The sequence below is a fragment of the Enhydra lutris genome, unplaced genomic scaffold (assembly GCF_002288905.1).
Source record: "Enhydra lutris kenyoni isolate GAN:26980312 unplaced genomic scaffold, ASM228890v2 scaffoldscaffold9, whole genome shotgun sequence".
Classification (NCBI taxonomy): Eukaryota; Metazoa; Chordata; class Mammalia; order Carnivora; family Mustelidae; genus Enhydra; species Enhydra lutris.
In genome coordinates this window covers 4823830-4836062 of record NW_019154093.1, presented here as the reverse complement: position 1 = coordinate 4836062, position 12233 = coordinate 4823830, and the positions used below count along the sequence as shown (strand labels likewise).

The following is a 12233-nucleotide window of genomic DNA, read 5'->3' as shown; positions in this document are numbered from 1 at the left end:
GCTCCTGGGAACTTCCTGTGAGGACCGAGGCTCCCGAGGGTCCTGGATCCAATTAAGCCGGGTTTCTGCAGCCCGGCTGAGTTGGAAGGGCAGTTCTCATTTCGAGGGAGGGACTAATTGGAAAGAGCAGGGCTGCTACCCGTGCCCTGGTCAGTGGAAGCTAGGATGCTGCCATTCGCCTCTCTGTCCCTCCCGCTCCTGTCCCTCCCTTTCCCCCACACCAGCCACCCAGAGACACCACCCTCTCCGAGAGCCACAGGGTTCTCATTTAGAGAATGGGCCGGGTTACCCTTCTCAGACTGAGAGAATTTTCTGCAGGCTTTGAACACAAGCCCTTCTCTACTTCTCTACTTCCATTTCCCCTGGGGACCCCCAGCTCCCATCCTCACAGGAAAGTCCTTCTGCCAGCATGAACGGACAAGAAGAAGAGGAACAGAGTACTCGGTTCATGCCAGGCACCGTGGGGAGCATTTCAAAATACAGCACACATTCAGAAAGACGCTAAGAACATAAACGAACAGCTAATGACTTAGGAAACACTGATCCAGGCACCCAAGAAGCCCTTACCCGATGCCCCTTCTGCCAGCCCCTGAGGGTCCCACTCTCCTGGCTTCTTCCCTAATCTCTTCCTTGTTTGGAGTCAGGACTGAGGCTCACGCCCAGTCACGGCAGTTGGTGAGGGCAGAGGAAACTCAAACCCACTGCTACCAGCTTGCTGTGTGACCTTTAACAAGTCCATTTCCTCTCTGGGCCATTGCTCCTTCCTCTATACTTACTTTCTTTCTTTCTTTCTTTTTTTTTTAAAGGCAGGCTCCACACCTAGCGCAGAGCCCAAGGCGGGGCTTGAACTCATGACCTTGAGATCAAGACCCGAGCGGAGACCAAGAGCCAGATGTTTAACTGACTGAGCCACCCAGGCGCCCTGCTTCTTCCCCTAAACCAGCTGCAACTAGGGCACCTGGGTGGCTCAGTGGGTTGAGCATCTGCCTCTGGCTCAGGTCATGGGGACTGAGCCCCACGATGGGATCCTGAGCCAGGAGTCTGCTTCTCCCCTTCTCCCTCTCCTTCTGCTACTCCCCCTGCTGTGCTCACGCACACTCTCTGTCAAATAAATAAATAAAATCTTAAAAAAAAAAAAAAAAAAAGAAAGAAAGAAAGAAAGAAGAAACAAAAAACAGTTGCAGCTCAATCACAGCCTGGGCTCCTGGACCCTCTGAGGGACAAGGTGGCAAATTAGGGGTTAAAAGTACAGTTTCTGTAAAAGAGAATCCAGGTCAAAGCCCCAGTTCAGGCCCTTGGGACTGTTCCCCAACAGAGGACAGCAATGCTGTCCCCACAGCCCTGCCTTTTGGAGTAAATAAGTCAAGTCCGGAGAGCAGTGCCTGGTGCAGGAAGGACTCTGGAAGCCTTAGTTGCTGTTCTGTTAGAAGGTTCTCTCAGGCATGAGGGAGCCCTTCCCAACATTCCAAAGACCCACAGGGAAATCTGGCCAACCAGGGAGGTTAACTGGGCTGGGGGCAGGGGGACGAAGCAGCTCCGGGAGGCTTTCAGGACCCACAGGGGCTGCTCCCTGACTGCTAGAGAGCCAAGTCTGGGATAAAGTCCAAAAGGGAGAGCCAACTGCCGAACCCCGGCTCTGGCCTGGCCCCCAGAAGCTTTCTAGACAGGTCCTAGAGGTCCGGGGCTGGGAACCCCTGGCAGGTGGTCATAGCCGGTTCTCACGCTGTATGTACCTCAGAACCCTGGCGGGGGTGAGTGGGGGGAGCAGGCAGGCAGCCTACAGGGCAGGTCAGACAGAGCTGAGGACCGGGGTGGAGGCCAGCAGACAGAGTGGGCCCTGAGCAGGCAAGTCAGCAACGGGAAGGTTGGGCTGGTCAGAGAGAGGAGAGGGGAGGGTCTGGGGTGGACATGTGGGGAGGAGTAAAAACAGGTCACAGATCTACCAGTGGCCTGGCCTGGGCAGACCAGACCCACCTCGCCCTCCCCCAGGTCTCGGGGTTATCACTTTCTCCATGTTCCTTGATTTCCTGCCTCACTGTCTTTGCCCGGGCCGTACCCTCTGCCCTGATGGCCATTCACCTGGAAAACGTCACAGTTCGGATGATCAGTTCTTCCCAGAAGCACCCTAGCCCTACATGCACCTTGATCCTTACTCGTTAGGGTAAACCCAACACCAAGAAGCTATACGAAAGCCCTCATCACAGAAAAGTTTCTCCTTCCTCGCACTGACCAAAACCTGCAATCAGTCATCATTCATGGGCTCCTCTTTGGAATGTCTGTCTCCGGGACGAGGGTAAGGGCTACATCAACTTTCTCACCTCTGTCTGCAGCCCCGAGCCTGCGGCCTGATACAGAGTAAATGCTCCGGAAATACCATCGAAAGCAGGCGAGAAGCAGAGCTCCGGCCGGGTGTGGACACGCACGCGAGTGTAAGGGCAGACGTGAGGGATCATGCGCGAGGCCCAGGATGGGAGGCTACGTCCTTGTGGGTGGAAATGAACGTGTGTATGTAAGTTGTAACTCCCGTGTAAGACACGCATGTGCACACGTGTGCCTGCGTGCAGACGAGAAAGCAGGCATGCACCGTGAGTGGGCGTGGACATTAGCACTGTAAGGTGTGTGTGGCCTTGGACAAGCCCTGCTCCTCTCCCCTCCTGCTTCATTCCCCCAGTGGACAGAGTGAGGTTTGCCTAGATAGTCTCTGAGCCCTACCAACAGAGACAGGCTTTCCCGGGGCTCCACGGAGGGAGAACGGTCCTCTGTCCCCAAGTGCTCCAGCACCGAGCGAGCACCCAGCACAGGGCTCCAGGGGTGGAGGAGCGTGCGGCGCGTGTTCTGGACACATACATTCACTGTCTGACTCACACGTTTGCCGCCACGCATCAAGGCCGCCTGCCCTTCGAGCGGCTCAGGACCCAGTGGGGAGAAAAGGGCTATGGAAGCCATGAAACCACAAGGTCAAAAGCACCGGGAATCTACGAACATCATTCCCTAAATGTTATTCACAGGGCAAGTGCGGCACTTTACACTTTGTGAAGAAAATCTTTCCGACAGTGACAACTGTCTGACAAGAAGACAGGCGCGGAGCCTGGGGAGGAGGGAACTCCCCACCACCCTGGCTGAGATCAGAGGCCCTTTTGTCAAAGATGTGGGAAGGGGATTCCTTCTCTCTGCAGGAATCGGTTGAGGTTGGGCTTCCCCCCTGCGGCTGTGGGATTCTAAGAAGGAGTCCCAGAGTGCCAGGTTCGAGTCCTGCAATGCCCCTGATGAGCTCTGTGAACTGAGGCAAGTTACCTAATCCCTCTGTGCCTCAATTTCCTCATCTGTAAAATGGAGGGGGGATGAAAACAATAAGAATTCAATATGTTAACGTTTATAAAGTCTTTTGGAACATGGCCTGACACAAAGTACTCAGTGCTGGTCCCTTCTGCAAGCTTCTAAATCCCAGATCAGACCACACGAAGACTCTAAGCGTCAAAGGTCCTGAGGTAGAAAGCTCTTCAGATGCTAAGGGTCTGAGATTGGAAGAGACTGTGATTCTTAGAGGCCATGATTTAATCATCTCGTTATTTCCTAACGAGAGCCTCCCGGGGGAGGAGAGGACAGAGCTCACAGTCCCTTCATCTCCCAGGCACTGCCCTGCAGCCAGGGTCAGTGCCAACCCAGCTCCACGAAAGCCCTCGCCAGGTGGAGCTGGAACCACCTGCCCACTCGCCCACATGAGGTGGAAGCAGGTTCAGCAGTGTAGATAGGCATAAAACGCAAATAAACAAATCGATGAGAAAGCTCCGGATACCGATAAGAGCCGCAAGGCAAAGTAGAAAGGGCAATGACGTGACCGGGTCACAAGAGCGGGAAGCTATCCCAGGGCAAGTGGTCAGGGAAGCCCCTCCCACCCCGGTGGAGGTGACCTGAGTGGAAACCGGTGAAACAAGAACGTGCTAGCCATGCACACATCTAGGGGGAGAGAGCTCCAGGTGGGGGATATGCAAGGGCCCCCCAATAATCCGTACATTTAAGGTGCAGAAAGCAGTTGCTGGAGCTGGAGGGGGTGAGCCTGGGGGCACAGGCAGGGGAGTGGAGGGGTGGGTAGGCCCAGCTGGACCATGAGGGGCCCCTGTAGGCTCCGCAAAGGACTTTGGGTTTTTGTTCCTCGAAATGCCCTGGAAACATCTGAAGAATTTTAGCAGGGGAATATCAAGCAAGGGCAGGGCTTCCAGGGTCCCCGGATCACTTGGCTCACCCTGAAAATATCATGATGGTTTTCAAAACTCAAAGTGGGGGCTGGGGCGGTGACCAACATTCCTTATCGTTCAGTTGGTATATCCTGAGCTCCTACCACAAGCCTGGCCAGGGCTCTTGTTATCCCACGTACTCTTGTTATCAACCCCCCAAGCCCACAAGAGATTTGCAGTGTACCCATTTTAAAGATCAAGAAACTGAGGTTCAAAAAAGGGAAGAACGTGCCCAAAGTGATATAAGCCATGTACCACCTGGTGCAAACTGTGAAGTCCGATCCACAAATGCAACTTGGTCCCGGGACCCAGATCTACCACCATAACCGTCTGTGGAACTAACTCTCTAGTATTTTCAAACCAAGAGACCTCCCCTGTGACACATGCACGCACCCACAAATACTGCCCTGGCTGTGCTCCTCCTACCTGCAGTCTTTTTCCCTGCTGGCTTCAGAGCCCAGGAGGACTGTCCTTGGATCTCCCGTGGCTGTCCAGCCCATGCTGGGTGAGCTGGACACTGGATGGATGGAAGGACAGAGGGATGGATGACTGAAATGGCTAACCACTAAACTAACAAATGCATAATGAAAAGAATAAGGGAATGATCTAGAAAGCCAATGAATGAATAACTGATGGCTAGTTAGAAGAAGAAAGGGAGGAAGGAAGGAAGGATGGAAGGAAGGAAAGAAGGGGGTGGGGGAAGGACTCTGCTTTACAGAGAGGCAGCGCAAGGAAGTGTCTGCCCAGAGAAGGATGGGCCAGGCCGGCTTCAGACCTCACCCACACACCAGCTCCTCTCCACCTAGGGCCATCTTGCCTCCATATCCCAAGCCCGCAGATAGCCTATTTCTCAGCATCTCAGACAAACTCATGTCTCTGTGAGGTGTTGGCCACTGTAGCACCCACTAACCCATCACCAATCACCAGCAGCAGCAGCAATCACTGCTCCCCAGGGTCCAGTGGAGCCTAGCAGAGGGCAGAGTGGTTCACTCTCAGACTTCTGAGTTTCTGGTAGAGAAAGGAACACAGGAGACCAGGGCTCTGGTCCTAGCTGGGACCCAAACTTCTGGGTGACTTCAAGCCAGTGGCTTCCCCTCTCTGAGCCCAGATGACCTCTCAGGGCCTTTTCAGTTCAGACATTCTACAGGGTTGGGGCCTCTAGATTTTTAACCAGTGCCTGGGTCAGCAAAAGAATTAGAGAGACCAAACACCAGAAGGTGGGGAAAAGCCCTATTTACAAGCATCAAAGTCCACCTAGAGAAAGGCCTGGACAAGGAGTTGTGGGGCTTGTGTTTAAGTCTTCCTCTGCCACTGCTCAACCTCTCCAAATCTCAGTTTCCTAAATTTTGAAATGGGGTTAAATATCCCCACCTCAACAATTTCACCACAAGCAAGTTTCTGGGGGAGGCTGATGGGGTAATAAGCACGCACTCCAATAGGCAAACTGTATTCCATTCACAAGGAAGGATTATGCTGGCCAGGGTGGGAGCAGTGAAGGGGGACATGCTATCCCATTCCCGTCCACTTCTGTCCAGAAAGACTCTTCTAGGAGTCAGGGCCTCCACAGAGAACAGTGGAGAGAGCCCAGAGAAGTGGGAGTCTGAACATCAGAGTCCCTAGCTTAGCTCTCCTTCTAATGAGCAGTGTGACTTTAGGCAAATCACTTCCCCTCTCTGGACCTGTTTCTGCATCTGAAATACCTAGCTTGGTACCCTCTGACCCAGGCATGCCAAGTTCTGCAGCCCTGAACCCCTAAAGCCCACCCTTCAATCCCTGACTCTGCTCTCAGGAAGCTCACATTGTCCTTTGGAGCCAGGATATAAACCAGGAGTGAGACAAGAGGGTCTCCGTTCCAGGAGATGCTGGGACAGAGGCTAGAAGGGCTCAGGGTCCTCCCAGGACAAACCTTCCCAAAGAGGTAAAGACCAGGCCCAACCTGCCTGGTGCCTTGGACAGCGCCTGCCACTCCAGACCTTTGGGCCTGGTCTTAAGACCCTCCTGCAGCCTTCAAAGCCAGCAGGCTCTGACCCGTCCACAAGATACTTCAATAACTTCACCCAAGTACAAACTGCCTCCAACAGAGGAGCCTTCAGGGTGCGGGCAGGAGTAGTAGAAAAGGGTAGAAGGGCACCACTAGGGAGAGGCTCAGACTAGCAAACCCGAGCCCTCCCCCCAACCTTCTCTTCCCCCTCCCCTCAGACAAGACCCACTGGGGCCCCCAGCCTGCACCCTGACAAAAGCCCACCACCCAGGGGCATCTGCCACCAGATGCCCCTCCAGAGGCCAGGAGGCCCACCAGATCAAAGAAGGGGCTCTCCAACTGCCAACCGCCAAACACACACACACATTTGCCGGAGGGCTCCAGAAGCCACCCCAAGGCCCAGGGCATGATTCCCGCCTACAGGGGCCACCCCCCCCACCCCGGCCACCCATGAAGGAAACAGCACCCCCCCCCCTCCCCACACACACACTGCTCCAGGGCAGGGCAGGGGAGAGCAGAATTATTTCCTCATGCCCGGGGTCTGAGCTGAAAACCATGGGGCCGCTCAGAGCCCCTACTGCCAGCCCTCTCTCCCAAATCTGAGGATCTAGTTCCTTACAATGCCATTTTTATAGAGCCTTTTCCAAAAGACATTTCCTGGTCCCCCCAAGTCCCCATCGCCAGCCCTCCACGTGCCCCCCGCAGCTCTGAGGAAACCGGCAGTTAACTTTTTCCCAAAAATCCTGCAAAGGCGGCTGTCTGGGGGGAGAAATGGGCCCCGAGATCCTTTCGCGGCATTTCACCGCCTTCCAAAAAAAAAAAGAAAAGAAAAAAAGAAAAAGGAAAAAGAAAAAAAGAAGAGCTTTAAAAAAAAAAAAGAAAAGAAAACTTTTGGAGTTAACTTTAAATTCCCAACCCTCCCCCCCAAATCACCCAGCGGCTTCCTTTTTTTTTTTTTTCTTTAAAGTGCAATTGCATTGTGTCTCACCTCCCCGAAAGGCTCGCGGCTCTCGCCAAAGAAAAGGAAAAAAAGCCAACCCTTCGGGTGCCCCCTCTGCTTCCAGCCGCCTCTCCCACATTCTCAGACAGTTTTATTAAAATTTTCAGACAAAAGAAAAACAAAAATGGCAGCCTGGCTTATTTTTAAAACAGGACAGGGACGCCATATTCTGCAGATCTGCAAAAAAGGGGAGAAATCCGGCACTGGCCGCTCCACCGGGCCGGCTGCAAAGTGCGCGAACCGCGCCGTTTGCAATCCGTTTATTTGCATTAAGCCCCATGAATCATTGTTTACCGGAGAATTGCAGCAGGTTTGAATAGCCCGGCTTAAGAAAACACACACAGAGACACACACACGCACACAGACACACACACACACGCACACGCACACACTCGGAGAGCAGACCTAGACACGCCGCCGGAGACACTTCCTACCCGCGCGCCGCCGCCGCCGCCGCCGCCGCCGCCGCTGCTGCTCCCGGCCGGGCCCGAGGCGCAGGCGGCCCCGGGCCCTCGGAGCGCCCCGGCCCGCGCTGACAGCGCCCGCGCCCGGCCCGCGCCCCCGCCCGAAACTCGGCGCAACTTTCCCGCGGGCGGGCGCTCGGGCGGGCGCCCGCCGCCGCCGCCGGGCCCGCTCCCCGCGCGCCCCGGGCCCGCACGGACCTGGCTGTGCTGGCGGCGGCTCCGGGACGCGGCCGCAGCCCCGCGCCCGGCGGCCCTTGCAGGGCCGGGCTGGGGCTCCGGCTCCGGGCTCCGGCTCCGGCTCGGGCTCCGGCTCGGTGCGGAGCCGCGCGCAAACCTTCCGGGTCGCCTGCTGTTCACTTCTGGGTTCTGCAAGCGCCGAGGCGGCGGCGGCGGCGGCGGCGGGAGGCTGGGTCTGCAGCGCCGCGCGGCCCCCCGTGCGCTCGGCAAGCCCCCGCGCCAGGCGCCGGGCTCCGGGGGGGAGGGGGGGCCGCGTCGGGCCCCCGCCTCTCCGGCTGCGCAGCCCGTTCGGCCCCGGGGGCTCCCGCGAGTGGGCAGCGCCGGGCGCCGGCGACGGCGGCGAGGGGAGGGGGCCGGGCGCTGGGAGGGGGCCGGGCGCGGGGCGGGGGGCGGGGGCGGGCCGCGCGCTGGGGGCCCCGCTTGGGCCCCGGGGCCTCGTCTCGCGCTCGCCGCCGCCGCCGCCTGGCAAAGTTGCGCCGCGCCCCCCGCCCGCGCCGCGCCCGAGGCAGAGCCACAAAGGAACTCCTCGGCCCCCTCCGCCCGCCCGAGCCGCGCGGGGAGGGCACCGGCGCCGGGCCCTAGGCCAGCCCCTTCCCCAGCGCGGGGGCTCCCGGGGCCCCGGCGGCCGCGGCCATTGTCCCGCCCAGGCCGGGCCGCCGCCTCGCCGCCCCCTCCCCGCGGCGATGGCGGGTTGGGGACCCCGGTCCGGCGGGACCAGGCTGCCCTTGGGGTGGGGGGGGTCTCCTGCGCAGACGGCAGGCAGGAGGGGACCCCCGGAATGGGTTCCCACACCTGGTAACCAACGACCGTGCTCAAAATCCAGGCTGAGATTTTTTTGTTGTTGTTAAGGCGAGGACATGGAATGGGGGCAGAAGTTTGTACTGGCAAGGCCACCCCTCCCTCTGTAGGCTCTGGGCGTCCCTGGCCCTAGGCCCGAGCCCCTAAAGGGTGGAGCCGCCTAAAGCTGTCAGCGGCTCCTCTCGCAGAGTCTATCAGAGGTGGCACCGGCTGTCCCCAAGCTCCAGACCTCAGAGCCATCTGCGTGTGACTCCTCCTCCCGCCTCACCCTCCCCAGCCAATCAGTCACCAAGTCCTTCGGTTTCGGCCTCCCGGGCTGTGTCCGCTTCCAAACTTCACTTCTACCTGAGGAGACGGCCCGGCCCTGGGTGCTTTCACCGATTCAGACTTCTGTGACACTCACTGCCACCCAGCCTCTAGGCCAGAAGAATCCAGGCTGGCCTTACCCTCAGGGAGTTCCCAGTCCCCAGGGAAGGACACATACACACACACACACACACAGACACGCAGGCACACACATAATCACCTGCCAGTGTTTGCTGGTCCTCCCGGAAGCATTCCCCAATTGGGTAAATAGTGATTGAGGACCTACGATCCCACACTGTGCTGATTGGCTGAAAACCCAGCTATGAACAAGTTGCACGAAGTTCCTGCCCCCAAGGGGAGTCCAGTCTCCCACAGGACGTCCAGACTGCAAGCAACTAGAAGAATGGGCCTACTTAGGCCATTTGCTTTCAAGCCCCAAGCACAGCCAGCACAGAGCAGGGCACAAATCGTAGTGTGGCCGGAATTAGTTGGGATTACAAAGTACAAGAAGGGGCAGGGAGGGGAGCGGTGGGGAGGACACAGAGGAGGCCACTCTTCTCTGGGGTGGAGAAGGGCTTCGGAAATTGGATCTGGGGTGAGCCAGGTAAGGAAGTTTCCCCTCCAGTTTCTAGGGGATGGTAAAAGTATTAACCCCCTGTTGAGGAGCTTAGTGAGATAAAAATAAATGGGAAAGGAGACAAATCTTTCTTGCAAAAGAATTCAAAATAATTTATGGAGATATTCAAGGAGGGGGAGCAAACTCTAGGCTCTTTAGGCATGGGCTGCGCCTAATGACTTTCTTCCAAAGTGTACAGTACGGAAAGGGAGGGCAAAAAGAGTAACTTCACAGGGGGGAAACCTGACAGCTACTACCTCAGCTGGGGGATCAAGGCTAACACCAATAGTCACAAACTACGTTTTCGGTAGGTACCTGATATTATGTGATATTGATATTATGTGAACTGATATTATATGATAAAAGTGGCACTTTACCTTTACGGTCTTTCTCCCAATAACCTACAACACCAGTCTTGGCACGAGAAAAACATCAGACCAACTCATATGGTGGAGCAACTTAAAGAATGCTCAACCAATACTCATCAAAACTGTCGAGGTCATCACAAAGTAAGTCTGAGACCCTGTGAAAGCCCAGAGGAGCCTACAGAGACAGAACAGCTAAATATACTGTGGTAGCCTAGGTAGGATCTTGGAAAAAAAGACATTAGGTAAAAACTAAGGAAATCTTGGGGCGCCTGGGTGGCTCAGTGGGTTAAGCCTCTGCCTTCGGCTCGGGTCCTGGTCTCAGGGTCCTGGGATCAAGTCCCGCATCGGGCTCTCTGCTTGGCGGGGAGCCTGCTTCCCCCTCTCTCTCTCTGTCTGCCTCTCTGCCCACTTGTGATCTCTCTGTGTGTCAAATAAATAAATAAACTTAAAAAAAAACAACTAAGGAAATCTTAATAAACTACAGATGTTAGTTAATAATAATGCATCAATAAAATATTCATCAGTAATTATAACAAAATATAACAAATGCACTAACTTAAGATGTTACCAATAGGGAAAACTGGGGGAGGGATATTTGGGGATTCTCTGTAGTATCTGCTCCATTTTTCTGTCAATCTAAAACTGTTCCAATAAAGTCTACTACTAAGAAAAAAAATCCTAAAAAAGTGTACTAACCCACATCATTGTTGATGTTGTTGTACAATGAAATGATGCTTGACCCAGCATCTAGCACATTCTAAGGGCCCAACAAATGTTATTATGTTACTACTATCACCATCACTGTAATTATAGGTGCTTGGAATAACACATGTAAAAGCACTGGAGTTTAGAGTGGAGAGGGTGATGGGAGACAGAATCCTGAAGGCTTTGATTGCTGAGCTGGGGTCTTTATAAGGGATTATGGGCAGAAGGTACCACAGTGTGGTCCATCTCTGCCTCTCTAACCTTTTGTCTTACCACCTGGAAAGCTATGCTCCAGCCAGTCAAGGTGGGGTGCCATCATGGACCTGGCCATCTCCCTTCTAAGGACTTTGCACATGCTGCTATTCACGTCTGCCTGGGACCTTCGGTCCTTTTCTCCCCATCTCTTAAGTCTCTGTAGAACACCCACTTGTCAAGGCTTGGCTCAAACATCACTTCCTCCCTGAAGCAGCTTTAGATCCTCTACACGGAAAGAGGCACTTTCCACAGGTTCCCAAAACACCATGGTCCTCTGGCCATACTGCTGGCAAAGCACATATCATGATGCATTAGAGTAAATGTTTGCTGAATGGATGGACAAATGATGGTGTAGACTACAAGTCTGCACTCATCCTCTCCAGTTCTTCAAGTCCTCATTCTTTTCCAGGAAGCCCTCCATGACTGCTCCAACCAATAAGCTCCCTCCATCTTCTTTAACTTCTACAGTTTAGCCCCTGGTTATACTCTAACTGTTGTATTATAAGTATCTGTCCCTCGGATGAGAATAAATTCTTTGAGGAAGAAACCATGTCTTCCATGTTCTGTGTTTTCACTCATTCACTCATTCAACAAGTATTTACAAAGCACATCTTCTGCGTCACAGACACCGGAGAGGCAGTGAATTAGATCCAGGCCCCACTCTGATGGAGCGTGTTAGGACTGTGAATTAGTCAACATAAACCAGATTCTGCTGCAGAAACAAAGAACTCTGGAACCTCAGAGACGTAACACGAGAGTCTTACCGTTTCTTTCTCTCTTGTGCCACATGCCCATCCTGGGCCCTCTACTCTAGTGGCTCAGAGAGCTTGGCTGAGGAGTTCCTACCATCTTGAAGCTGCACCCACCGAAGGAAATGCATGCCCTTTTAAGTTCCCAACGCAGAACGGAGACTGCAAAATCCTGGCACGGTATTAGGCCGCTTCAGCGGGGAGGGGGAACGCGCACCGCCTCTCCTCACTATTGGCCAAGACGAGTCACGTGGTCCTGCCCAACCACAAGGGAGGCGGGGAAGGGCAGCATTCTCTGAAAGGAGAAGAGAAGTGGGTGTTAATTTCAGGAGGCAGAATTTAACAAATAGGCACTCAGATAATAATTTGTCTCACAAGAACTGCAAAAAAAGAGCTTTGAGATGTCTGGGGAGTGGGTAAGAGAAGATCGGCGGGGAGCTTCTCAGAGGAAAGGACGTGGAAGCCCAGACCAGGGAAGAGATGGGACAAGAGCATTTCTGGTGGAGAGAACTGTGTGTG

The 12233-nt window shown here is 54.8% G+C and overlaps 2 protein-coding genes across 2 annotated transcripts in view; both read right to left on the bottom strand.

Annotated features, from left to right (window-relative positions):
• Nucleotides 1-8116, bottom strand: part of LOC111142989 (zinc finger protein 362) — a 38317-nt gene extending 30201 nt beyond the window's left edge. Inside the window, 1 exon segment of the mRNA XM_022496366.1 lies at nt 7879-8116. The gene's annotated coding sequence lies outside the window, so the exon portion shown is untranslated.
• On the bottom strand, nt 7622-11026 carry LOC111143711 (proline-rich protein 2-like). The gene is made up of 2 exons (XM_022497536.1): nt 10984-11026; nt 7622-8661 (listed from the first exon to the last, which is right to left on the bottom strand). The coding sequence occupies exons 1-2, from the start codon at nt 11024-11026 to the stop codon at nt 7622-7624; spliced, it is 1083 nt and encodes a 360-aa protein (XP_022353244.1).
• Between the last annotated feature and the right edge of the window lie 1207 nt (nt 11027-12233).